General features: G+C 54.1%; 8 protein-coding genes across 8 annotated transcripts; 4 read left to right on the forward strand and 4 right to left on the reverse strand.

Annotated features, from left to right (window-relative positions):
- The first annotated feature begins 1377 nt into the window (after window positions 1–1377).
- On the forward strand, window positions 1378–7347 carry QC764_118600 (uncharacterized protein). The gene is given in 5 exon segments (XM_062943125.1): window positions 1378–1638; window positions 1647–4818; window positions 4881–5085; window positions 5151–5473; window positions 5572–7347. Coding segments are annotated over 4 exon segments (2139 nt in total). The 5' UTR covers window positions 1378–1638; window positions 1647–3278; the 3' UTR covers window positions 5643–7347.
- Window positions 7348–8090: 743 nt separating this feature from the next.
- QC764_118610 (uncharacterized protein) lies at window positions 8091–9451 on the reverse strand (the record flags this gene model as incomplete). Its single annotated transcript, XM_062943126.1, has 3 exons — window positions 8091–8600; window positions 8670–9286; window positions 9353–9451. 3 exons carry the CDS (start codon window positions 9449–9451, stop codon window positions 8171–8173), a joined length of 1146 nt encoding a protein of 381 aa, XP_062806196.1. The 3' UTR covers window positions 8091–8170.
- Window positions 9452–11264: 1813 nt separating this feature from the next.
- rad17 (RFC checkpoint protein Rad17) lies at window positions 11265–14162 on the reverse strand (the record flags this gene model as incomplete). The annotated part of the gene is made up of 1 exon (XM_062943127.1): window positions 11265–14162. One exon carries the CDS (start codon window positions 14160–14162, stop codon window positions 11265–11267), a length of 2898 nt encoding a protein of 965 aa, XP_062806197.1.
- Window positions 14163–14452: 290 nt separating this feature from the next.
- QC764_118630 (uncharacterized protein) lies at window positions 14453–16189 on the reverse strand. The gene is made up of 3 exons (XM_062943128.1): window positions 15544–16189; window positions 14839–15492; window positions 14453–14776 (listed from the first exon to the last, which is right to left on the reverse strand). Exons 1-3 carry the CDS (start codon window positions 16025–16027, stop codon window positions 14673–14675), a joined length of 1242 nt encoding a protein of 413 aa, XP_062806198.1. The 5' UTR covers window positions 16028–16189; the 3' UTR covers window positions 14453–14672.
- A 52-nt stretch (window positions 16190–16241) lies between these two features.
- RPE1 (RIBULOSE-phosphate 3-epimerase) lies at window positions 16242–17497 on the forward strand. The gene is made up of 3 exons (XM_062943129.1): window positions 16242–16588; window positions 16650–17025; window positions 17079–17497. Exons 1-3 carry the CDS (start codon window positions 16473–16475, stop codon window positions 17343–17345), a joined length of 759 nt encoding a protein of 252 aa, XP_062806199.1. The 5' UTR covers window positions 16242–16472; the 3' UTR covers window positions 17346–17497.
- QC764_118650 (uncharacterized protein) lies at window positions 17459–19408 on the reverse strand. Its single transcript, XM_062943130.1, has 5 exons — window positions 19344–19408; window positions 18927–19163; window positions 18779–18867; window positions 17793–18707; window positions 17459–17740 (listed from the first exon to the last, which is right to left on the reverse strand). Exons 2-5 carry the CDS (start codon window positions 19046–19048, stop codon window positions 17646–17648), a joined length of 1221 nt encoding a protein of 406 aa, XP_062806200.1. The 5' UTR covers window positions 19049–19163; window positions 19344–19408; the 3' UTR covers window positions 17459–17645.
- Window positions 19409–19964: 556 nt separating this feature from the next.
- On the forward strand, window positions 19965–22091 carry NUA3 (putative component of NuA3 histone acetyltransferase complex; the record flags this gene model as incomplete). The annotated part of the gene is made up of 2 exons (XM_062943131.1): window positions 19965–20034; window positions 20119–22091. 2 exons carry the CDS (start codon window positions 19965–19967, stop codon window positions 22089–22091), a joined length of 2043 nt encoding a protein of 680 aa, XP_062806201.1.
- Window positions 22092–23327: 1236 nt separating this feature from the next.
- On the forward strand, window positions 23328–25069 carry QC764_118670 (uncharacterized protein). Its single transcript, XM_062943132.1, has 4 exons — window positions 23328–23888; window positions 24022–24050; window positions 24109–24252; window positions 24310–25069. Exons 1-4 carry the CDS (start codon window positions 23675–23677, stop codon window positions 24769–24771), a joined length of 849 nt encoding a protein of 282 aa, XP_062806202.1. The 5' UTR covers window positions 23328–23674; the 3' UTR covers window positions 24772–25069.
- Window positions 25070–25180: the final 111 nt, after the last annotated feature.

Here is a 25180-nt window from a genome sequence, read left to right on the forward strand (position 1 = left end):
GTGCAGCACAGCTCACCATCGAGAGCTTGGGCATGCGTGGCAGTTAGCCCAGTATCACCGGACGCTGCGCAGGACGCCATCCAACCCCATCCCCTTCACCCTCACGGCAGCCAAACGGTCGAGGCCATGTTTCCGGTCCAGTTTCGATGTCGAGAGCTTGGTTCAGACAGCTTTTTGAAGCGGGGCATTGCCGTCATTTGTAAGTGATCGGGCGAAGCTGATAAGATGGAATGTCATCATTCTGAACAGGGGTACATGATCAGCTCCAGGATCACAGATGGAAGAAAACGAATCAGGTGTTGAGCTTCATTTCGAGGCTGTCGGCTGACCAATAGATAAGATCCCGGCCGGCAGGGATCCCAGGCGCACAAGGAACAGAAACGGAATAGCGGGGCGCATCTGGGCTTGCCAAGCCGAGCTCCAAACCAGTACGTACCCGGAGCAGGAAGCCGGAAGGGCAGGAAAATGTGTTGCCAAAATCAAAGCTTTTGGGTTCGAAAGCTGTTGATCAATATGCGCCCAGAGCTACGGGCAAGCGATCCATGGTTGAAATCAAATGGCGAGTGCGGGAAGGGCGGTAGTGTATACATACATAGAGCGATAATTCAGGCGTCGATATCGCTTGATGGCTAGGCCCGAGGAAGATGCGACTTAGCTTGCGACACGTTGCCTTGAGGAGATGGGTTGCGGCATAGCAGCAGCCACGAAAGCCGAAGCATGCGAAGGATGAGGAAGGCGAGTCGGCTTGGTGACGACCATGATGACCGGTGTCTGGGTGGATATGGGTTGTACAGAACACACCAGCATACCATTTTCGGTAAACACAGCATACGAGGGACTTTTTGGATCAGAGCAGCTCCGAGTATGGACTTTGGTGAAAAGTCCCTCTGTTCGCCGCACTTCCAGCCTCGGAGCCACCGCATGACAACCAGCGCAGCTCTGATGCAGAGAGACGGAACCGGGGCCAGAAGATGGCATTGGTAATAATGTGGCTCGGAGGCAGCGATTCCTTGCGCTCCAGGGCAACCTTGAAGGACTCCCGGGGGGTCACCAGAGAGACAGACGGGTGTTATTCCCACAGAATCCAGGCAGCCTAATAAAAAGGCGATCCAAGTGACGCTGTACAGAACACACAGCACACCTCCAACCGCTGGCACATCCAGGCGCACACACGGCGGTACCGGACTTGAGACCGAAGTGCTCCCCGTCTGGTTGCCTTTTGACGATTTGCTTTTCAGCATGTCTTGTTCGTAATCTCGATGCTGACAATGGTCCGTTTTCTCCGAGTTTTGTTCATTTTTGGTCCCTTGGACGGGCATGCTGCATCCCCGCACCACACACAGTCCAGCCGCCGCTTTGTTGAGACTTGTGTTGCAGTTTTATTTTATTTTTTTATTTTTTTATTATTATTATTACTATTGGCTGCCCGCCTGGTATTAGGCACTGTACACTCGACGCCCTTGGCTAGGTTCCTTTGAGAACGGTTGTTTGTGCCTTCCACTTTTCGCCTTTTTGGAGTCTCAGACAGGACTTTCCACAGAAGCCCCTCCCTTGCACCCCTCACTCACCCCTCTCCTCTGTCCGTCCCCCGCCCCCCAGCAAAGCACCAAAGCACCAAAGCACAGCGCTGGCTGGCTGGCTGGCTGGCTTGCTGGCTGTACGGATCAGGGAGGGGAACAAGAAGCGGCCCCTGCAAGAAGGAAAGAGTGCGGCCGCTCATGTCTTTGACGGTCTGTTTTTACGCAGCGCTGTGTACGGTACAGTAGCTTACGGTACGTACAGGGGATCCACCCTCTGCAGTCCACCAACAGCGGCGCTCGGTTTGGCTGGCAAAAGATGCCGCCGATGCGAGCGAGACCTGCGAGTGATCGAGGATCCCTCTTACTCTCTCTTCCTTGCTGCTTTTTCTTCTCGCGAGGGTAAGAGAGATAGCGGGTTGGAGGTGGCTCTTACTAGTGCCTGCTCTGCAGTCCCGCCTGTGACCAACGAGTGACCAGAAACGAATTGATTACGGGTGACTCTTGGTGACTCGGTGACCTGACCTGACATGACCAAGCCCATCCAGCCAGCCTTGACTTGGACTTGACTGGGCTCGTCCTGCTAAGAAAACTGATACCTACTTGGGCTTGAAACTGGAACTTGCTCGACGGGACAAGTGCCTTGCCTTTTTTTGCTCCGCCCTGCCCCCCATGTTCCATGCTCAGGCTCCATGCTGCTTCGGGTCTTTCTTGCTTTTGATGATACAAAACCGACACGATCCCCAACAGCCTGTTCCGCCCGTTCCCTTTCTTCTCCCTTTTTGCTCTCTTCCCGACACCTGCCTTCCCTCAACACACAGCCGAACCCGTATCCTCACCACCATCCCTTGGAGGTCTTTGCTCTCTTGTTCAGCTTTTGTGTCCTTGTCGGAGCACATCTCCAACCAGGCGCTTTTATCTTCTGCCTCTCGGCTTATCGGCGGTTTTCCTTCTGGTCTTATCAGTCCTCTGGCCCGGTGTGGAGTCTGGAGCTCGGTCTATCTAGCTGTCACCTCATACGTGGGATTTATGAATGAATAAGTGAGCAACCAAGAGCAATTCACCCCCCACCCCTCCCTTCCCTCTGGGCTTTTGCAGGGGCGTGATGGGCAGAGCCTGCCGCCGGAGGACACGAGACTGCTGTGGGCAGTTAGATTTTTCTTGGAGATAAATAACTGACTCCGCCGGTTGCGCTCAAGTTGCAGAGTAGAAAACTTCCACGAACATTGCCCCTGATTTGCGACTGCCTGACCTCAGCGAGTGTATCTGGTGATAACACGACGGCGAAAGTGAGCATCAGTCACCGACGAACTCTAACCCTGTCCACGACCCCGAAACGAGCCCGTTTTTGCAGTTGGGAAGACTCGGACACGCGGGACATTTACTTATGCATGGTGGAGGATCAAAGTTTCAGCTTTGCCAGTCGTAAATCTGGGCCATCGAGGTTCTCAGCCACTAGATTGAGCCAATATTCAACCTAGCCATCACGGAGTCCCACCACCGGCTGGAAGCAAGAGAGGATTACGAGCCAGAGCATTTTTAGGGAACGGCAGAGCGGTGAGGGCCACAAGCTCAGGAGCTTCGCTTTCTTTGTCAAAAACACCTGGGACAGTTGCCATCTCCGCTGAAAGGAGCCCAACCACGGATCAGGAAGTTCACGGCGGAAACTGCAGCAGCCTCACACCCCCATAGGCTATCTACTGCAGCTACCCGTTGTGAATCGCAATCAGAACCGCGGTCCGGGTGACTGAGCAGAACAGGATGGATCAAATGGACTATGAGATGCACCAGGCCGAGGTGCCAACCTCTCAGGCGCCCGCACATCCAGCAACGCATTCCGGATTCCAAAGTGGGCCACCACAAGGTCAGGGCGGCTGCCCCTTTTTCCGGAATGAACAACAGCATCGCCAGCCATCAGGCTTGCCTCATCTTCACCCCTCATACCCGCACTACCACCATGGCGTTAACTCTCTGTACCACCTGTCCAGACAAAACCAAGGGCCCCACGCTCCTCGGCCATCCCACAGCCGCAACCTCTCCCTTCAGCCACACCATCACCCTCAACAGCCCAGCCACGGACAACTGCAACAGCAACAACAACAACAACAACAACAACAACAACAACAACAACAACCGCAGCAGCAGCAGCAGCAGCAGCAGCAACAACACCAACAACAACAACAACAGACTCAACCCCCCCCATTGTCTCTGCCACTGCCTCATTCCCAGTCCCACTCGCACTCGCACTCACACTCCCTCTCTCATCCCCATCCGCACTCGCACTACGATCCGATCTACCCCGGATGGTCCTCTTCGGCACAGAGCGCCAGTCCCGCATATCAGTGGGTGGCCCCCGCTTCTGCCCCCGGCCCTCCCCCGCCACATGCCATCCCGCTCCTTTCGGTTCCGTTGCAGCTGCAGTCAATCTTGAGGCCGTCAGGCTCCGATCAATTCTTTCCCAACGGCGGAGCAGGGAGTACAAACCCTAGCGGGTCCAACTCTGTGCTACCCAGCTTTCACTCGAACCAAAATCTTCCACATCTCGATTCCACCGTGCCACCACCCTTCTCCTTCCCCTACCGCCATCCTTCTGCCCTCCACCGGTTTTCGGTGGCGCCAGCTATTCAGAACCACCAGAGCCACTCGGGCTTGCCACAAGCCCCGTCTTTTCCTCAAGCGTCAACCCAAAACCAAACCCACCAACTTTACCAGAGTCAGCCTGGCCGGGAGGCGCTGTCTGCCGTAGCCATGAATACCGACCGCCCTTCTCCCGGCGATGCCCCCGCCGCTCAGCCCTCCCAGGCAGCTTCGGGTACCAACATGTCTTCCAATCCAAGTTCCGGAGCCGGCCCGGCGTCCTCTGGCTTGCCCCAGCCGGTCAATGGCTCAGGGGAGCCGTCGAGACGATCGGATCGTGGCCCCGGGAGCAACATGGCGTCCGGTCAGTTACCGCTTCCCGAACCTCGCCCAATGACCGCCGGTGACTCGACCCTGGCCATGTATCGGGGGTTCAGTGGTGAACAACGCCGAAGCGTGATTCGTCGAGCTCGTGCTGAGCTGGCCCAACCAACCGGCGACGACTACGATGAAAGCGAAGATGACTACAGCCCGATCGACGACGACGATGAAGCGTACCGCTTTGCCACCCAGTTCGGCCACGGATACATGCCGGACGAGAGTCGTCTCCGCCAACAGCAGCTTCTTCGTGGCCAGATGTCGAGCAACAAGCGTGTGGCCTCCAAGAAAGCATTGGCCTCGTTGCAGAGCGTCGATATGGAGAGCCTGACGGCATCCGAGAGAAGTAAGTGCCCCCTGCCCCTCCAGGTGTCAGTTCAAGCTCAACGGTGCTGACTTGGCTGACAGCCTGTGTCATTTGCTACAATGACTTTGGAGTGACGAGCCCCGAGGGGATCAGCGAGGCTCCGCTTCGACTTCCAAAGTGCAAGCACATTTTCGGTGACCACTGCATCAAGAAGTGGTTTGAAGAGTCTGACAGCTGCCCTTACTGCCGAGACAAGGTGCCTTCTGACCCTGTCATGCCCCCCAGTGTTCAGGGATATATTCGAGCGTGAGTTGTTTGGGATTTCAAAAGCTGTGGCGCTGTCGAGTGGGTTTGCTAACAGCTGTCAACAGGACGGGAGAGTTTGTAGGAATGCCATATCGGCATGGCCCAGAACCAGGCAGCCGATTGCCTACCCACCCGCCGTCGAGAAGTGTCCAGAGCGGGGAGCGCCGGGCCTCTCCCTCCGACCCCTCGACCGAAAGCATGCGGAGGACTCGGGCCCGTTTCGGTGCCGCCCGTGGCTACGGCCCTCCAGCTTCGAACTTTGCCACTCCTTCGGGCTCTCGCCCGGGGCCTCCCCATGGTGCTTTCCCGAGCATGGCCAGTTTTCCTGGCTCAGTTGGTGCTGCCCCCCCGGGGCCATTCCAACCAAGTGGCCCGCCAGGAGCAAGCGGTGAGCAACAGATGCCCCTCCCTGCCCCCCCTGTTTCCTTTCCCTTCACCCAAGAAAGTTCCGTCGGGCTGACTGGGCTGCTTCGCGCCGGGCGGCAGCTCCAACTGGGTATGGGCAGCAACAGCAACATGGGCAGGGGCACCCTCCTCCCCGATACTATGCGCCATAACCTGTTGCAGTTTTCGGCGCCGCCTGCACCGGTCGACTTTCTGAGGAGCCCTTCGATCCTCCGTCCTAACCCGTCTGCTTTTCCGTCTTTGTTACCCGATCTGAACGCACCATGTACGCACCCATTTTCGGCAGCTGTGCGTCAGGGAATGTCCGCCCGCGGCGCGAACCCTACTACTCAGCCGGCCCCAGCCCCCCGGAACTTGTCAAGAGCCAGACCGGGATACAACTCGACATACTCGACCACGAGGGACGGCCGGTCAAATGCCGACTTGATTGCGGAGGTAGAGGCTCAGTTGAGAGCAGAGACGCTTGGACCGGCTTCCAGCAGAACGTTGGGTGGCCCACAGGTCGTTCGCGAGCGGCTGCACCAGCAACGGGCGTCATCAACAAGCTCGCTCGCTCCCCAGCGAGGCTATGGCCATCCGCAGCCTCAGTTGCCCCAGAACGCCCGCGGGGAAGCGGGTGAGCCGCCACAAAAACGACGTCGGAGCGGTAGCTTCAGCGAGGGGAAGCAGTGAGCGAAAGGCGGCCACTGACAACGAACCAGCTTTTGTGATTTCTTTTTCTCTTTTTCCCTTCATCCTTAATACCCAAACTCGTCTCTTTTTTTTTTTCTTTTTTTTTTCCCCCATCAACTCTGCGACATTTTCGTTCTCCCCTGATGCCTTTCCGGAGTCGATCTATACCATGCCTCCCACTCTTTGTTTTCTCCTTTTCTTTTTTCTTTCCCACTCGCACCGCACAGACAATATGGGCATAGACTTTTGATTTTTTTCGGGAGCAACACAAAACGGCACAGCAGTTGAAGTTCTGAGGCTTCTTTCTTCAATCGCCACTATTTTCTTTTCGGCGCTTTTTAACCTCGTGTGGCTTTGATCATTGCGAGCCACGGGTTACCAACAAGAACGGCGTTTTCTTTTTCGCCAGTGGGAGGAAAACGAAACGCGATTTGGGATGGCTTACGCGGGAGCTCGGTTTTTCGGTTCAGTTCACCAAGAGTGGCTTTTCGTTTTCTTTGACTGGAGGGGTGGGAAGGAAAGGGAATGGTTTTGGTTTTGGTTTTGGCTTGGTGCTGTTTTTTCTCATTTGGCCTCATTGCGAAAACGAATCGGCTATGAGAGGACATTGTTCGGAAGGCGGGGATTCATGATGGAGTTTTGTCACTTTTTTTTTCTTTTTTTTTACGTTGACAATCAGTCTGCGATTTGCGATTCGGTGGGGATTGCGTCCGGGAAGAATGAGACCAGGCAGCGAAGAACGGACTGCAAGTGAATCTACGAGAGCGGAGAAGGAAGAGAGATTTGCAGCGGAGTGAGCAAAGGGCATGGAATAAGTGGACTGGACTGGAAGTGATGATGGGACGGGTAGTGCGAATGGTAATCTCGCCACTTTGAGGGGGGCGGTGGCTAGACGAGATGAGATGGGATGGATGGGGTCCGATTTCGTGCCTTGGGCTATTGTCTCTTTTATACTTGTTACCCTGAATTCGTCGTCACTTAGGTCCAGCTTCTTTCGTTGATGCTTCCTAGCCTTGCGGTAAACAGGAGCAAAGGCTGGCGAAACAGAATAGGGAGACAACATCACTCTTCTCACTAAGCGCTTGGTGTTCTGTGGGATAGTTGTGATTCGTGAAGAGGAATAGCAGCAGAATAAGCGATGGTTTAATATGTTTTGCGGTGCATGAAACCAAGCAGAGTGGATATATCTCTGAAATCCTCGACACCAGCTCCAGGGACGTCTGCACTGGTCAATAACACCTACCTACCCCTTCTCTTGAATAACATGCGAAAGGCGAATACGAAACTTGCCCTTCTGGTCTCATCAGGAATTTCCTTGTAAGCAGAACCCCTCCGCTATCCTTTTTTTTAATATATATATATATATAAAAGAGGTTGCTCTTGAGATATTCCATCCTATCTGACCAAAGATATCGGGCAAGCACACCAATGACAAATTTAGCAAGGATAGAAATATACATTCTTTCTAGTCGTCCTGGCCGGCTTGAAATAGCTAATACTGTAAGTCGAGAGATGACAAGAAGAAGTATATCTACCGGAAAACATAGTCATAAGGGACGTAAGACGTTCTCAGGCATGGCGAAGAGGCTACGTTGATTCGAAAGGATGATTGGTCAAGTGCGGGTAGGCATGAGAGAAAGCTTTTGAGGCCTGAGAAGGAACGGATCTATCTTTCCACATGAGGCAAGGATGGAGTGGGGCTAATTATAAGGGACAATAGTATATTTTAAGAGGAGGGTTATGTCGGGAGGGGGTTACCTGCTCGGACGAAAGCCGGTTGGTTTGTGTTACAGTTGGAGGTGTCATCTCAGCTTGCGGGTTGAAGATGATCAAGAAGCCATCGCAAGTCGAGTCCGTCTTTTTTTTTTTTTTTTTTTTTCTTCTCATCCAGTCCCGGATTATCATATCATTCTCCAAGAGGAAACTGGAAGACCCAATAAAGCTCGTTGTTCAAATTTCAAAATATCTCTCGTTGCTCAACACACGCCAACACTATATATCCCACCCCTCATAACTTACTCTTCTTGGCCTCCGCCCCCTTGCTGCTCTGCGCCAGCTCCCACGCAAATTCAGCAAACAGCGTCCTCGCATCCCCGTGCCTCTTGGCCTGCTCACTGCTCGCCTGCCTCCTCGCCAACCTAGCGGCAATCCCCTGGCAAATCGCCGCCAACCTGAAGATACTAAACGCCTGCGCCCACTGCAGCTCCCTCCTCCTCGTCTCCACCACCGCCTCCCTATCCTCCTCCCTCGCCTCGGGCTCCAGCACCGCAAAATACAACTCTGTCAAATCCTCCCTCGACGGCAACCCCCTGGTCGCCTTGGGCAAGAACCCAGGGTGCAAGTGCACCGACCGAGCAGGGTCCAAAAACGCGGTGTAATACGGCGTCAGCAAGTTCGCCAAATCGGAAAGGGGGTGCCCGATGGTGGACATCTCCCAGCTTTGTTTGTGACAGCACTTGTTAGCATGGTAGTCGCAAGCAGCCCGGGGAAGGAGAAGGGGGTCATACTCCAGAATCCCAATCACCCTCGGCTCCGTCTTGTGGAAGACCAGGTTGTCAATCTTGAAGTCTCCGTGGATCAGCGTCCCCTTGTCCGCCGGCTGGGCCTTCCCGTCGCTGAAAAAGGCCATGAGCTCCTCGAAGAAGGGGAGTTGTCCGACTTGCTCTTTTGTGTCCACGTCCTCGACCGCGGCCTGGGCACCGCAGATTTGCTTCCAGGTGGCGATCTGCCGGTTGTAGAAGCCGTCGTGGCGGCCGAAGCTCTCCAGCCCGACGCTTTTTGGGTCGATGCGGTGGAGTTTGGCCAGGGTGCGGACGGCGTCGGCCCAGATGGCGCGGCGGTGGTCGGGGAGGACGTTGGGGATGACGGGGTCTTCGAAGATGCGCCCGTCGAGGAACTCCATGATGTAGAAGGGGGTGCCGATGACAGAGTCATCTTCGCAGAGGCAGTAGGCTCTGGGCACGGGGACGTCGGTGGTGGAGAGGGCGGCGATGATGCGGTACTCGCGCTCGACCTTGTGGGCGGTTTTGGAGACGAGCTTTCCGGGAGGCTTCTTGCGGAGGACGTAGCGGTCGCCCGAGGGGGTGGTGAGCTGGTAGGTGGGGTTTGATTGGCCGAATCCAAACTGTTTTGTGGTGTTAGCAGTGGTGGTGATGAAGGGGGGGGGGGTGGTGGTGACGAGGTGAGTTACCTGGTGGACTTCAAGGGGCGTCTCAATCTCAGGGACGGTCTTGTTCAGCCATCGCTCCAGGGAGCGGATGTCGATTGGGTGACGGACTCTTCCTGCCATTGTGAACTGTTTTCTTTTCTAACTTTGCGCGCAGTAGTCCAAACCAGATTAGCCAAACAAAGCGGTGCTGTTTTTATAGATGTCGATATTCAGCCTCCCTTCTTCAACTTGGTATCCGGGACTCGACTCAAGGAACAAATACCCCCGCCACCGCTACTTGCGACTGGCTGGCGCGCTGGGGGTTACGGAGCTGTAGCGAACACAAACACCAATGAGAAAGCGAGCGCGTGCTTGCTTGATGACGCCAGAACGAAGCAGCAAAAAGGAATCACGACAGCAAAAAGGGACAATGGTGAATGCTACAGGTCCATGGTCAAATAATAGGAAGGCCCTGCTATCCGAGGCTGCGGCTACGAGAGCGAACGCAGTGGTGGTGATGATGGACTTGAGCCGAGGTTGCAACGCAAGTTCCTAGGTCAGCTCTCCAACAGCGAGGCGAGGCACACCGTGAGCCAAGCCCAGCCGGCGGCACATTTCCGGCAGCGCCCCGGCACTGGATCCGCACCCCGCACGGGGCTAGCCAGCTTGGTCTCTCCGATTTCGATGCAGTTTGAACATACCGATATCTGATGGGAGTTCTTCAATATCATATGAAATGAATGAGACTGCTGACAACGTTGACCAACTCATGGAAGCCTGTCAAGTAGACTGCAGCAAAATTGGACGCGCAGAAGCATGATGACGCTCCTGGCCATCAAGGTGCAACTCCTCCAGAAGCCATCATCACCAGTGGGTCATCACTCACGGTTTGGGCATCTTACCCCAGATTCCCTCCTCCTCCTCCTCCTCCTCCTCCTCCTCCTCCTCCAGACTTTGGGGGAAGGCTTATTCCCGCCACACCATCGGGAACCATCTTCCTTCCTCTGAGTGAAAGCACCACCTCATCTGTTTTCCTGAGATGGTGTTTGGTTGTCTCCGAGGTCGTCATCATTCGAGTCGAAACCTCGAAGCAGTATCGCACAAACACCATGGCGCTGCGGCATTGACAAAAACAACTTCCACCTAAAAAAAAAAAAAAAAAAAAAAAAAAAGAAAAAAAAAAACAACCAGCATCAACCAAAGATCAAAGTGGAATACCAGACTGCATGAAATTGGACATTTTGAAGTGTGCAAAAAAAGTGGCAAAAAGAAGAATCGAATTCTGGATGTACCAGAGGTTTTGTTTCCAAAGATTGTAGAATGGAGTATTTGAGGCCAACTCACGGTCACATCCGGTAAAAGGCAGGAAATGAGTTCGGACTGAGCGGGCCTACTCCGGCTAGAACCTGCAAACTTGGGGCTTATAAAAGCCAACTCCACTAAAACTATGGATCAATGCGTTTTGCACAATAGCACAAATACAAATAATGCTTCACAACCTGATCATTGTTTATGCAACCCCCCCTGTTTCTCCATCTTCACTTGATGTGTGTGTGTCCCTCAGTCATTTCAGTCATTCAAAGTGCCAACAAAAGTGTCACAGGCCAGCTAAACACCTCGTTGGACATCTTCAACGCACCTCGATAGACATCCTGTCAAATAGGAATATTTCAGCGATTGCACCGCCCTCACAAACAGACACCTAAACTGGCTCTCGATCCGTCACGTGTTGTATGACAATGTGAGCAACCATGAGAAACCGGTTGCACAAACAAAAAGTTGTGTCGAAGGTGGTGTCGTCTTCTACCTTTATTATCTCGATATACTAACATGCGCCCTTTGTCCTAATCTTCCGTCCAATGATGCTATATTCCCAACCTCTAAAACGCCATTTACACAGTGGTATCATTTTGTTATCCCTACAAACTCCAGAACCTTTCAGTCTCCGTCCCATTTAATCATCCTCAATATCATCATCACTAATCACCAAACTCTCCATCGGCAACCTCTGCATCTCCTCTTCTCCATCCCCCGCCTTTTGCGTCGGATGAAGAATCGCACCCAGTCCCATCCTCCTCTTCTTCCGTGGAGTCATCTCCTCGGTCGGTTTATCCGTAGCCCAAGAGGTTGCTGCCTCTTTCGCATCTCCGCTGTCCTCGTCTGCCGAGTCCGCCCCATCTTCCTCGTCCGCACCCGCTCGACCAATGCCCCTGAAGGAAGCGATCTTTTCCAGCTCTTTAGCTTGTGAGGTGCAAAACGCCGATCGGTTGCGGCGGGCGATGTGCGCCATGTATGGTAGGCGCTCGAGCAGAAGCTCTTGACGAGCGGCATTGCCAAGTGATAGTAAAGGTGTATGAGAAGGTGGTTCTGCTTTTGGCTGTTGCTGGTTGTGACGAGCAGACGGGGCGAACTGGCTACTGGTGGTCCCGAATGGCACTGCTTTTCGAAAGGCAGACGCACCATGGGAACCGCTCCCTTGTGATGCTGATGAGTGGTGACCAGGCCCACCATATTCCCCTTTAAGCATCTTGGTAGCCATCAGGTCCGTCAGACCCTCCAGTTCCTCCTTCGTCCGCCACAGTTTCAGATACGTAGGATAAAACATCTTGTAAGCATCGTTGCCACGGCTACCCCCTTGCGTAGGGTGGCTTTGCCGTTTCACGGGCGATGGCAGCGAAAAGAGCAGTCCTCGGACAGCAACCTGAAAGGCCATCTCATCCTGCCTTAAAACATGGCTGCTTGAATCCTTCCCTGCATACCCACCTCCATAGCCTTTGCCTCCAAAGAAGATATCCCAGGATGGGCACAGGAGGTCAGCTTCAGATAGGTAATCAAGGCAGCCGTTGATGTAATCCAGCGATGAGTTCTCATCCTGAGGCGAAGTTTGCTCACACGACAAGGGGTAGTTCTCGTGTAATGCTGAGATGAACGTATGGGTATCAGTTCCAGTCTCATCCATCAGCGTATCAACCGAAACAAGCGATGGGTTAGGCTTCGCAAACCGCGCCATATGGCTAGGCAGCGTTTCTGCTGCCGATGCTGGTTCGCCTGTCAGCTTACCACCTCTCTTGTTGTACACCACTTTGCCCACGGCATGGAATATCCCGAGCGTCGCCTCTCGCTGCGAAACGAGCTCTAAGCTATCCTTTTCACCCTTGGTCAAAGTGGGCACGCTTTTCGATTTCTTCGTCTTGGCCAAGGCGACTTGAGAACCCCAATCGGTATCATCGTCGCCTTTGACGCAGAGAAACTCCAAGGAGGACACAGCACTGCGGATATCACCAATTTCGCCCAGTCGCTGCAGCACAAGCGGTCCGGGTGTCCGTCGTCTTCCCGATTTGCGTGCCTCTTTTTGCACTATCACCTCCAAGGCTTTCGCCAGGAGTGTTGGTGCAACAGGGTTGAACTCAACGATTGCCGTCCCAGGGTGTCGAAGAACCTCGGGTCCTAGTAATCGATGTGCCGTAAAGCTATCTGCTGAAGCAGACGCAGTAGTGAGCAGTGTTTCCGAAATAACCATGACAATAGGCGTGATGGGCCCCGAAGAAGAAGCCCGGCCCCATCCCACCATGGCCGGCATATTCGCTGCCAAGTACTGTAGTATCGCATTTCGAAAAGAGACCAACCCTGCAGATGACCGCATAAAGGTGTTGGGAAACTCTTCAATCAAGATCAGCTTCTTGTCTGACCCATTCTGTGCCGGCAAATGCGGAGGCGCCATCTCTGGCTCCTGCTCTTCGTCTTCTTCGAAGTCTAACTGCCCAAATTTCCCACCCCGACCGAGGAATTCTTCGAATTGCGATGCTGCGCTCTGGTAAGCCTGCCCCACAGCCCCGAATGAATTGTTTGGGTTCCTCCACTCCAGAACCTCGCATTTCAGATCCTTGGCGAGCAGTCGTAGCGTTGTCGTCTTCCCTGTCCCTGCCGCTCCCTTCAAAATCAACAACCGTTGTCTTAACCTCCCACCATACACATCCTCCAACCACCTTCTCACATCCGCCACCTTCTTCTTATGAACCGCCAATTCCTCCAGGTTAACCGGTCCATACTTCTCCGACCATGGCCGCGGATCGTCGTCTACTATGCTCGGCTTTTCCGCATGTTGCGCCTGGCTAGGAGTTTGACTCGCAGACATAACAGTCCCACCCCTACTCCTGTTCAAGAACCTCGCCCCTCCCGCGCTCAGACTCCCGTTAGAATGCTGCGATAGCGGCAGTTGCGATGCTCCAACCCCAATCCCACTCCCATCATTTTCTTTCCGTTTCTGAGCCCTCAACCCAATGATGCTCTTCCCAGGCTGTGTAGTTACCGTCGCGCTGGCACTCCTCCTCCCCAGCGGCATATCATCGTCATCAATAGGGTCACTGATGATATCCTCAATCTCCAATACCTGTGTCTTGCTCGTCGTAACCCCATTACCCTTGTTACTTCCCGTCCCAGTCGAGTTCCGTTGCGCCTGTTTCGAAAACAACGTCCTTAAATCCCCCGACTTCCCCTTCTCCTCCTCCAGCGCCCTCTTCCCAGCCGCCGCTCGAGTAGCCCGTGTCTTGATCGGGCTCTTCGATTGGGTTCCTGCAGCCGCAGCACCAAAGTTCCTACTCCTCTTCCGTACCGGACTCGGGCTTTCCTCGATTATCGACTCCTCCAAATCCAATCTTGATTGTGATTTTTGCGGTGAGTTCTCCGGTGACGAGACCAAAAAACTCTGGAGAGTGTTTCGAGCCGACGTTCGCGTCGCGGGTCTGGGTTTTTGTTTCACCGGTGGGGAAGGAGAGTGGTTGATATCAAAGTCGGCATCGTCATCGTCCAAGTCGGCGGCGCGCTTCCGGCGTTTGGTTGGTGGGGGAGGCATTGCGCCTGGGTTTGGGTGAAAGCGGTAGGTGGCTTGCACGGGACTGGAATGCGGTGATTGATTTGTTTGAAGCTTGATCGACCCGAGGGAAGTGAGACATCAATCATTTGGAAAGTGGTTTGGTGAAGGTTCAGGCTGTGTGGGAAGCTGAAAGCGTTGACAAGGCTGCGTCTTGGATTCGGAATCAAGTTGCGGTGCCCCGGCGCCAGGCAGCCAGCGGGCTGCAGGGGGGACCTGACGATCCACAAGGTCTGTGCTCCTACGTACAGATGGGACAACCCTAACCCTTCGCTTTGTCACCGCAACCACGATAGCGAACATGAAGAGACATGAATTGGACCGAGTATGAAATTATATGCATGCTACAACCTCCTTGATGATATTGCAGTTTTGATGCCAAAAAGAACCTCCAAAATATAACATGTAAGCTCAGCTGAAACGACCGTTTCGATGCCAACTCAAAGATCAACTTCCGCACCCATATCTCAACCTCCCCTCTCCCTCAACCCTTCAAAACCACCCCTCAAAATCATCACTAAACCTCACAGCAGCAGCCAAGTACTTCTCATGAACATCCCCCCAGGTCCTCGCCGCTTCCCTCATCGCTCGGATGGCTATCATCCCCGTCTCGGTCAGCAATCTCATCTCACACTTCATCATCAGGAAAGGAACTCACCCTTGACATAATGCGCATCAGTAGCCCACTCCCCCGTCAAAGCCTTATGCTCAACATACTTCCACCCCTTCCCCTTCAGCTCCCCCTCCCCAGGCACATAATCCACGTCAATCTTCGGCCTCAAGACAGCAATATACGCCGCCAAGGCCAACAACCACCACTGTCTCACAATGCTGACATGGAATTTCGCCGGAATGAACGGCAAGAGAACCCTCACGGCGTGGCTGGTGGTTAGAACGTGCACCAGAAAGAAGTTGTAAGAGTGTGTTCCCGGGGCAACGGTTGCTACTAAAAGTTGGACAGCGGCTTCTTGTGAGAGCTGGAATTGTTCTGCTGGGGAGCAGGCAGAGGAGGTGATGTCCCAGGCATTCCAGTACTCCAGTACCAAGGCTTCGGATTCTTTGCTGTGGAAGAGGGCGTCGATGTTGGAGAAGGCGGGGGTTTTGAAGAGATTGTCGAAGCGGGTGTCGTTGGAGAGCTTGTTCAGGAGGTCCAAGGGAGTGGATGAGGTGGTTGGTTTGACGGTGTAGGTTGGGTCGTCGAGGTATCTGTGGAGATAGTTGTATTGTGTAGAGGCCAGACCGAGGGCCTCTGTGGCGATCTCGCGACTGTCGAACTCGTAGGCGTAGCCAAGGTGGATGAGGGGGTGACCGACTGATGGTGGTTAGTAAGATGGGTCAAAACGAGCGGGTAGGCATGACATACGACCGCCAACAAGACCATTGACGAGGGGCTCATCTCCGGAGAACATGTACTCCTCCACTACACCCTTCCACTTATACGCGTGCTTCATCGCCAAGGCATCCTCGAAAAAGTCTACGAAAGCTCTTTGGTATCTTTTGTCTCCGAGGAAATCACGCCAGTCTTCCTCGCCCATCTCTGCAGGGGAATCTTTCCACGGCTCGAGGGTTTTGGCTTCCACTTCGAATATGTGATACAAGTGTTGTGATTCTGCGCCGAGCAGATATGATGAGCACAGAATGTGCGCCATGTGGTTGTCGAATTCGAGATTGTGGTACAGAATGGAGTGATTGACATGGTTGGCCTTCAGAAGATGCTTCAACGTGCGCGGCCTCTTGTCCGGGTCTGCTTCCACATTGTGAATCTCGACGGGAGGAAGATCGATGGCAGTGGGCGCCCCTCTCACCAGTCGGTTGACTAGCGGGATGTATGAGAAGAAGGATGCCATTTTGGCCCGTCTCTTTTACACTCTGGTGAGGCGATTACTTTGGTTGTGTCGAGATGAATAAGATCTCATGAGCGGGGAAGCTGTCTTGTGCTTTTCTTTGAACGACATCAACCTCAAAGGCACACACCACTCACCCAGCTTGAATCCCGAGCGTCACCGCAATTGTTGGGGAGACGCTACAAAAAATGGAGTGATGTCAACCCGCGATCAAGCCCAGAGCTTCTCGCCAAGCCCAGCTTTCAGGGGTCTCCCCACTGTTTGTATCCGCCAGCCTGCGTCATTCTGCCCCGCCCCCGCGCAGAACATTTGGTTGGGGCTCAGCAAGGCTCCGGCACCGAAGGACATCATCCGATCTTGCCCAGGACCCCTATCCCAGAGGTTTGGCGATAGCTTCACAAAGTAAACAGAAGGCCACTCTTCACTAATAGTAAATAAATCAGACACAATGGCCCCCAAAGCTATCATTGCCCCTTCCATTCTCTCGGCAGACTTTGCCGATCTCGGCGCGGCATGCTCGAGGACTATCAAGCAAGGTGCCGACTGGCTCCATGTTGATATCATGTAAGTCAAGTCACTATTGCACCTCGCACTCCTTCATATCGCTGACACTTTCCCCCCTCAGGGACGGCCACTTCGTCCCCAACCTCACCTTCGGCCCCCCAGTTGTCGTCAAGATCCGCTCCCATGTTGAGAAGCCCGCCGAGTCCTTTGGCAAGGGCACCTTTGACTGCCACATGATGATCGCTGAGCCCAAGAAGTGGGTCAAGGAGTTCAAGAAGGCCGGGTGCGATCTATACTGCTTCCACTACGAGGCCGCCATCAACTCGTCTGCTGCTGAGAGCCCCGAGGGCAAGTCGGACGAGAAGACGAGCCCGAGGGAGCTGATCCGGTACATTCATGACCAGGGCATGCTGGCCGGTATTGCTATCAAGCCGGCTACTCCCGCTAATGTGCTGTTTGACTTGATTGAGAGCGAAGATCCTAAGGAGAAGCCTGATGTGAGTTGACATCCCGACAGTTACTGGCAAGGCTGTTACTGATTCGAGAATAGATGGTTTTGGTTATGACTGTCGAGCCTGGGTTTGGTGGCCAACAGTTCATGGCTTCTGAGCTGCCCAAGGTGGAGGAGTTGCGGAAGCGGTACCCGGACTTGAACATTGAGGTTGATGGTGGGCTGGGACCTGGCACGATCGACCAGGCTGCGGACGCGGGTGCCAATGTTATTGTTGCTGGCAGTGCGGTGTTCGGTGCGAAGGATCCCTCCGAGGTGATTTCTCTGCTCAGGGAGGCCGTCGAGAAGAGGAGTGGCAAGTTATAGAGGTGTAGCACGGTGTGAGATAGGTGACTCGAAATGCAGATGCCGCTGCTCTTGACAACTGTTCTATTTAAGAGCAAGACTTGCACCAGTAGGCATCAAGGAACGGAGATAGGGGTGTTTGGCGCAGTGGTCAACCGCGGTGTGTGGTTTATGGGACCTTTGCTCGCAAAGGTTCACCGCAAAATGGGGATCGTGCTCGCCTGCTCGGCTTGATCAGAGTCCAGGGCTTCGAGTCCTACTCTTTGCCTTCTTTTGGTATTATTATTATTTTCTTGTTTGGCCATTGTGTCGCCTCAGCCCCTAGATCTTCCAATCACTTTTCCTCGCACCATTACCGCTTCCCTCAAGGCCCAGCACCTTTAGAAGAGCGGTATAGAACAACCGTATCTCCTCCACTACTTACAGTCAGCTTCAACTCGTTCAAATCCCCTCAACGCAATAACTTACCAGTGTTATAATGCGCCAAACTCACCCTCACAACCCCATCATCCCCCAACCCAAGCACCTCCTTAGCCAGCCTCACAGAGTAATAAGTCCCCCAGCTCAACTTAACCCTCCCATTTGTCTCCCGCTCAATAGCCTCTACCAAATCCTTCGACTTCCACCCCCTCACCCTAAAACTCACCGTTGGCACCCTCACCTTAGCATCACCACACCACTCCCCGTAAATCGTTATCTTTCCCTCCAACCCCGCCAACAAACCCAGCAAAACCGACTGCAACCTCTCCTCCTGGTCTACAACCCCCTCCCATCTCGGCGTCAGATAGTCCACCACAGCCGGAATCCCATAAATCAACTCCTGACACCACCCCCCCGCCAGCCCAATCTTGTCATCCAAACTCTCAGCAGGGTTGAAGAAATGCCCCATGGACTGGAGCTGTGCCCTAGCGCAGGGACCGGCGTACAGCTGTGAGATTCGAGGTCCGAAAAGCTTGTACCAGCTGAAGACGTAAAAGTCGACCCCGAGATCTTTGACGTCGATTCGGCGGTGGGGTGCGTGGGCTACGCCGTCAACGCAGAGAAGGGTCTGGGGGTTTAGGAGGCGGATTTTGGCGGAGAGGGATTTGATGTCGTGGATGGTGCCGAGGATGTTGGTTGTGTGGGTTAAACAAATGAGGCGGGTTTTGGGGGAGATGGGAGGGTTGGTGAGGTCGAGTTTGGGGTTGACGCAACCCGGCTGATCTTCAGGTGGGAGTTGGGGGTGCCACCAGCGGATTTTGAGATTTTGACGTGCTGCTAAGGCGAGCCAAGGGGCGATGTTGGACTCGTGGTCGAGGGGGCAGAGGAGGATCTCATCTTCGGGTGAGAAGGAGAGGGCGTGAGAGAGGTTGTAAAGGAGTTGGGTTGCGGAGGAGCCGAAGACTAGGGGTTGTGTAAGAGAGGAATGCGGTTTTATGTGAGGGTGGAATAGAGCAACTTTAGGGTCTACGAACCTATTTCATCTGGGGAGGCGTTGATAAAGTCTGCTGCGGCTTTGTAACCGTCGTTGACGAGGTTTGGAGTTATGAGGTAGTCGCGCACACTGGGACACGCATCAGCTTCGGCAGGGCACTGGTGGCATGGAGACTGGTTTACTCATACCGATCAGCTACTGATCCCAATACCTGGCTTCCAGCTGCAGTATTAAAGAATATATAATCTCCTGACAATGCGGGGAAGCTTGCCCTCACGCTGTCCATATCTTCAGGTGTAAATGGCGGCATCTGAATTAGACTTGTTTTCAGACTCTCTGTTTGGGGGCCACCGAGTGTCCAAGGGCACTCCTCGGTCCGCACTTGGGAAGAAACGAGACAAGAAGAAGTCCAAGACACTAACTACCTTGCGTTGAAGTCATGTTTGACTTTAGTCAACGGCTCGGAATGTCGGGCACCATCATCTCCAAGTGGATAACAAAGAGAGGGCTCTATTGGTCGATTCAATGTCGACACCCAGCTCCCTACCTGCAACTATCATCCTCTTTTATATCAACTGCCAATGGAGCCTTTCAGAGCCCGATCTAAGGATCGAGACTGAAAGCTGCATAAGAGACGCATAAATAGGATCAAGGCGATCCCACCCGAAAGAGATCACCGGCGGCTCCATGCAGACCTCTCTGTGTCTTGTTGGATGCCATCCTGACGTGGAAGCAGCCATCTCCAGACAGGCGCCGAGGCTTAACAAACTGCGGCGAATTCTGATGCTCACAAGACCCAACCGGAGGAAAGATGCTGTTCAAGAGAAGCGCCTAGATCGAGTAAGGGATGGGGGGGCATATGGCATTACCATATACCCTGCGCGGTACCAAAGCCTGCTCAGCCTCTCGAAGCAGCGCTACCCACCCGCTATGAGCTTGCAACTGGACAAGCGCTTCGGGCATCATGCAAGACCTGCGCAGGGCCTCGCAGCTTTCTTGAGTCCATCATGGCGTTTGACCCCACAGCGAGCCAATCGATCGCCTGTTTCAGGGTCGGCCCATGTTCGTTTCCCCAAAGTGGGGCATAAAAAGTTTTGGACCCGCACATGTTCCTCATGGGATATTTTATCTTTTGATATCAGCCCATCTCCAGAGCTCTTCTTTTTCTGCCCCATTTTTCCACCGAAAACCAACCCCAAATCCTGTGCAACAGACCCAATTGCACCATGAAGATGAAGAGAAAGGCCGATTCTCCAGCTGATGGCAGGAAAGCCATCAAGAAGCGGACCAAGAACTGTAATAAGCCTGCCGCTGCCCCTCAACCCGCCCACCGATAGCTCCGGCGATACGATAGACGCTGACACAACTCCTCCATCATAGCTCTCAGCGATGAGGATGCCAAAGCCCGCTTCCGCAAGGGGCTGTTTGACAAGAAGGTCCTCGAAAAGTACACCTCAGAGTATGCGACATCAACACCGTACAAACACAGCGTAATCCACGAGCTCGCCGACGATTCCCTCCTGCGCAAGGTTCGCGAGGAAATCAAGGCCAATGTTCACTTCACCCCCAAAGAGACCGACATCTACAAGATCCACCAAAGTGGTGACCTTGCCAACCTCGACGGACTCGACGACAAGGCATTGGCCAAGCTCCCCTCCCTTCTCGCCCTCCGCGATGCGCTCTACTCCCAGACCTTCCGCGAATATGTTTCGCACATCACCGGCTGCGGCCCCTTGAGTGGGCGCAAGACCGATATGGCCATCAATGTCTACACACCCGGCTGCTACCTCCTGTGCCACGACGATGTCATCGGTTCTCGAAAAGTCAGCTACATTCTGTATCTTACCGACCCAGACACACCATGGCAGCCCGAGTGGGGCGGAGCTCTTCGCCTCTTCCCCGTCGTCGACCGAGAGGGCAAGGACGGCGAGGTTGCCAAGACACCCCTGCCAGACTTTGTCAAGTCTATCCCACCAGCCTGGAACCAGCTCTCTTTCTTTGCCGTGCAGCCCGGCGAGTCCTTCCACGATGTCGAGGAGGTCTACCATGCTGCCAGCCCGGAGGAGCTCGAGAAGAATGCTGGGCGCATCCGCATGGCCATCAGCGGGTGGTTCCACATTCCCCAGGTTGGAGAGGACGGGTGGGTGGAGGGTGCCGAGAGAGAAGCGGCTCACAAGAGCGGACTGATGCAGCTGCAGGGTAACCCAGACCAGCACGACCAGCCGCAGGCGAAACCCATAAGGGTTGAGAAGAGCAAACTCGAGGAGGATGACTTCCCTCTGGATGAGTCTGATCTGGAGTTCCTTTTGAAGTACATCGCGCCGACCTACCTCACACCAGACACCATCGAGCGCGTCGCCGAACACTTTGAGGAGGAGTTCAGCATCACTTTGCCAGACATTCTGCATCCCAGGTTCGCCGAGAATCTTCGCAAACATGTGGAGGACCAGGAGAAGAAGCCACTACCGGAAAGCAGTGATGAGATCGAGAAGGGCGCCTGGAAGGTTGCGCGCCCACCTCACAAGCACAGATATCTCTACCTCCAGCCTGGAGAGGAGAAGACCGAGGAGTCGCCCCTCAAGGAGCTGCTCGAGGTTCTTTTGCCATCCAGACAATTCCGCCTGTGGCTGCAGATGGCTACGCGCTCTACGGTCGAAAGCGTCGATTTACTGGCCAGGCGCTTCCGCCATGGACAAGACTACACACTCGCGACCGGCCATGAGGGCAAGCCTAGACTCGAAGTCAATATTGGCCTGACGCCCACCACTGGCTGGGGCGATGTTGAGGACGACGAGGATGAGGAAGAAGAAGAAGAGGAGGAGGAGGAGGAGGAGTCCTCTGAAGAGGAGCAGCCCAAGAAGAAAGGCAAGAACGGCGCGGCGAACGGCAAAAGAAAGGAGAAGGCCAACGGCAAGTCTGCTAACGGCAGCGATGCCAAGGGCAAGGGCAAGGGCAAGGGCAAGGCTGTTGAAAAGGAGCCCGAGCCTGAGGAAGAGCTCGAAGTTGGTGGCCACGAGGTTTACATGGCTGGCGATGACGACAGCAACGAGGATGCCGCCATCTACAAGACCAGCGATGAGGACGACAACATTCTCTTCTTCCAGGCTGCCTCCTGGAACAAGATGAGCATTGTGCTGCGCGATAGCGGGACTCTCCGCTTCGTAAAGTACGTCTCCCAGAGCGCCAAGGGCGACCGATGGGATGTTAGTGCGATGTTTGAGATTGAGGAACAAGACGAAGAGCCCTCCTCGGAAGAGGAAGGGAATGGCGAGGCTTCGGGTGTTGGTGTTGTGGATGATTCCGAGGAGGAATTCAAGGGGTTCTCTCCCAGTGAGGACAGTGATTCCGACTAATGATGGAAGTTGTCAGGAACTGAGGTCGACACAACAAGGTTGCGTGAGCAAGCTGAGAGAGGGAAAAGCACACTAGCTACAGGAAGAAGATGGCCAAGGCCACACTGGTTCAACCAGACTGGTGGAACCCTACCCCTTGGCAAGGGAATTCATGACAGAAGTATGCTACGAACTAAAGATATGATTTGGACATCTATAGTGTTGGTCGATCTGGGACTCGGCCGAGTATTCTTGGCTGACGATTTGGGCAATGTCACTTCAGAGACTACATCTGCTCATGTGCTGATGAGAGTCTTAATTGATGATTTAGCCGGTAGGCTGAGCAACTGCACACTCTGCTCTCCGGCAAGCTCGGCGCTGCGATCAGTGATCTACGGGTGTGTGTGTGCCTTGCGTCACCGACCTGTAACAAGTAGGTGAGATCTTGTGTGAGGAAGGTTGTACGATCTTGGTGGGACTTGTCATCTTATGTACATCGAGGGGTCGCATAGTGGGCTGCTATTGTCGTTGATCAAGACGGCACAGGTGCTCGAGGTGGCAAAGGGGTCTCTGACCCTGACTTTGAGAGTTTCTGGAAGAGAGGCTGGGAAGAGTGGGAAGGAATGCATCTCCAACGTGGCGTTGCCTGCATGAAGCCAAATAAGGATTTGTCTTGGGCTGACAGGCGGGTTTTGGGGCTGTTTTTTGTACCTTCACTCAGCTTGCTCGGCAGAGGGAAGCGCGGAGATGTCTGGATAGCTTCAGCAGCCGTGCTTCAACAACGTCATGTTTGGATTTATTTTGCTTTGACCCCCGAAAGGTGGTGTAGGCGATGATACCGGCCAAAGTCGCATTTCTCGTCCATCTCTTGGTGTGAGTTCACCCAGAGCCGGGCAGCCGGGCACTCCATGCTCCGACTTCCCAGCCCTTATTCCTTCTTTGCGGGGTCGGGATGGGGACCGAAAAGGAACGGGGTTTCCACGACCCCACTAAGCGGCCTGCACCGCCCGCTGGTAGAGATCTTACAGCATGTTTTATTCAGGGCTGTCAAGACATTCAGGGAACAACCAGAGCTGTGTCTTTCGAGCACGAGAGGATGCCCCAGTGCCGCCCTTCTTCCGTCCGAATGTGTGTGTGTGTGTGTGTGTGTGTGTGTGTGTGTCTTTGCTGACGAGAGAGCGGCACCAAGGCCCAGACCATTGGTGAGGAGGGGACTGAATACAATTTGCTGCGTGTGTGATCTGCTGCTTGCTTGCTTGCTTGCTTGCTTGCTATGTTATACCGCTGGATTTCCCAGTTCCCGAACCGCTGCAAGTGCCTTTTTAGCCCCATCGCATCGTCTGACCACTCTCGAACCAATCCTGTTGGGACGGGCCTTCTTGTTAAAATCTTGGCCCTGCATTTGCTCTTCTTGGATTTAAACACCGATGCCCCGGCCATCGCAGACCGTTCCTGTTCAAGCTTCGAGTTCTTTGGTTTTTTCTCCTTTTTGCGCGCGACTGGTTTCTCTGCCTCTTCAAATTGTTTGAAAGCATTTTTTTGAAGAAGCCGGTCAATTTCTGGAGTTTGGTTGTCGAGCTCGGTTCCTACGTAATATCTTCAGCATGCCAATCCGCAACCCCTTTGCGCGCCGTCCCGGTGTCATCGTCACCGCTCATGATGAAAACTCACGACCGGGGTCGGCGGCCGGGAGTGTGAAGGAAAGCGTGCTGTCGCCGGGTTTTGAAAGGGTAGACACTGTTGGGTCAAAGGCATCGTCGGCGTTCAGCATTCGCAGCAGCAGGAGGAGCCAGGACACAGGGGAATACAAGATGAGCGGTACGGTTCCCTCAAAGTCTCCTGAATGAGCGGCCCCTTTCCCCCACATAACTGAGTGGGAGGCTCGGGATCACCACCATCGTGGCGACACAGCTTCAAGCACCGAAAACTGACTCGGCGCCTGTTCATGCAGTGGTCAATGATAGTGGAATTTACCTTCCTGTAAGCTACCGCCTCCTCTCTTTCACATATCCTTCCCAGTACTGACGCGACCCCCTAGCCATCTCCCACTGAAAAGGAAGCTACCTGGCCACGCCGGTACCTCTCCCGAACCTCCAGCGACAGAAGCAGCCGGGATGGCTCGGGTGACATTGAGCACTTCCCTATCTCGAGGGAATCATTCGATTCTTACCGCCGCTCCTTTGTACGCCTTTCTCTCCCAAACAACCCCCTTCATGGCCCAACCGCTAACACACAATAGGACATCTCCGCCAGAAGCTACATCACCGACCCTGCGCCACGCCAATCCCTCGATTCCTCCGCCCGCTTCCCCCGCATGATGCACACGCGCTCATCGTTCCTAAGCCGGGAACCACCTACCCCGGAAGAGGGTTTTGAGGATGTTGGGCTAGGTGGTGAATCCAAGACCACAGCGCAGCACCAGCACCAGCAGCAACACCAGCACCAGCAACAAACCGAACAGACACAGACTCCAGCGTTGCCGAAGAAGAAGGGGCTCTTTGCGAGATTTGGATCTGAGCACACCCACGAGACGACCGATGCAGCACATACTGCGAACAGCAACGCGACGTCATCATGGAGTTTCCTGCCTGGGGCGTCGAGAAAGAGGGCGCAGAGCGGGCAGGGAGCGGAGTTGGGGGCCATGCCTTTCCCTGTTGATAGGTCGGGGGCGAATGGGGGTGCGGTTGAGGTTGATGCTTAAAGGACGTGCATGATATAGGGGGGCATCATTCTGACCAGAGGAGTCATGGCGATAGACGGGCAGCCGTCTGTGTTGAATGGGGGGCATATTGCTTGGAAAACAGACATATCACCAACATCTTTGTGTGGTGGTCGTTTTTTTTGCTGATGAAAAGGCGTTATGGGGTCTGGGTTTGGGATGGAATGATGAAGTGGGAGGTACACATATACTACTGTAATAATTCATGGTAATGAGGGTAACGAATATAGAGGTCGATTCAAGACATGCTAGTCTTGGTTAGTGATGGGTTTTGGTGGAGGATAAACGCGATGCTTGGCTTTCCGTATAGGGATGGCACAACCTCGGGCACCGATGCTCTACTCACATCAACAGGGATGTTTCTGACTTCTTTGCAGAAAATTCTCCCACC

This window comes from Podospora pseudoanserina, chromosome 1 (assembly GCF_035222485.1).
Source record: "Podospora pseudoanserina strain CBS 124.78 chromosome 1, whole genome shotgun sequence".
Taxonomy (NCBI): domain Eukaryota; kingdom Fungi; phylum Ascomycota; class Sordariomycetes; order Sordariales; family Podosporaceae; genus Podospora; species Podospora pseudoanserina.

What these genes read in the sequence shown, in the direction of transcription:
- QC764_118630 (XM_062943128.1), bottom strand. Translation starts at nt 16,027, where the DNA reads ATGGCATCCTTCTTCTCATACATCCCGCTAGTCAACCGACTGGTGAGA. An exon ending in CAATGGTCTTGTTGGCGGTC is followed by an intron (nt 15,493 to 15,543) that starts GTATGTCATGCC and finishes AACCACCATCAG; the next exon opens with TCGGTCACCCCCTCATCCAC. An exon ending in TGATGCGCATTATGTCAAGG is followed by an intron (nt 14,777 to 14,838) that starts GTGAGTTCCTTT and finishes CGGGGATGATAG; the next exon opens with CCATCCGAGCGATGAGGGAA.
- RPE1 (XM_062943129.1), top strand. Translation starts at nt 16,473, where the DNA reads ATGGCCCCCAAAGCTATCATTGCCCCTTCCATTCTCTCGGCAGACTTT. An exon ending in TGGCTCCATGTTGATATCAT is followed by an intron (nt 16,589 to 16,649) that starts GTAAGTCAAGTC and finishes TTCCCCCCTCAG; the next exon opens with GGACGGCCACTTCGTCCCCA. An exon ending in ATCCTAAGGAGAAGCCTGAT is followed by an intron (nt 17,026 to 17,078) that starts GTGAGTTGACAT and finishes ATTCGAGAATAG; the next exon opens with ATGGTTTTGGTTATGACTGT.
- QC764_118650 (XM_062943130.1), bottom strand. Translation starts at nt 19,048, where the DNA reads ATGCCGCCATTTACACCTGAAGATATGGACAGCGTGAGGGCAAGCTTC. An exon ending in CGCCTCCCCAGATGAAATAG is followed by an intron (nt 18,708 to 18,778) that starts GTTCGTAGACCC and finishes CACAACCCCTAG; the next exon opens with TCTTCGGCTCCTCCGCAACC. An exon ending in TTTGGCGCATTATAACACTG is followed by an intron (nt 17,741 to 17,792) that starts GTAAGTTATTGC and finishes GACTGTAAGTAG; the next exon opens with TGGAGGAGATACGGTTGTTC.
- QC764_118670 (XM_062943132.1), top strand. Translation starts at nt 23,675, where the DNA reads ATGCCAATCCGCAACCCCTTTGCGCGCCGTCCCGGTGTCATCGTCACC. An exon ending in AGGGGAATACAAGATGAGCG is followed by an intron (nt 23,889 to 24,021) that starts GTACGGTTCCCT and finishes CTGTTCATGCAG; the next exon opens with TGGTCAATGATAGTGGAATT. An exon ending in ATTCTTACCGCCGCTCCTTT is followed by an intron (nt 24,253 to 24,309) that starts GTACGCCTTTCT and finishes AACACACAATAG; the next exon opens with GACATCTCCGCCAGAAGCTA.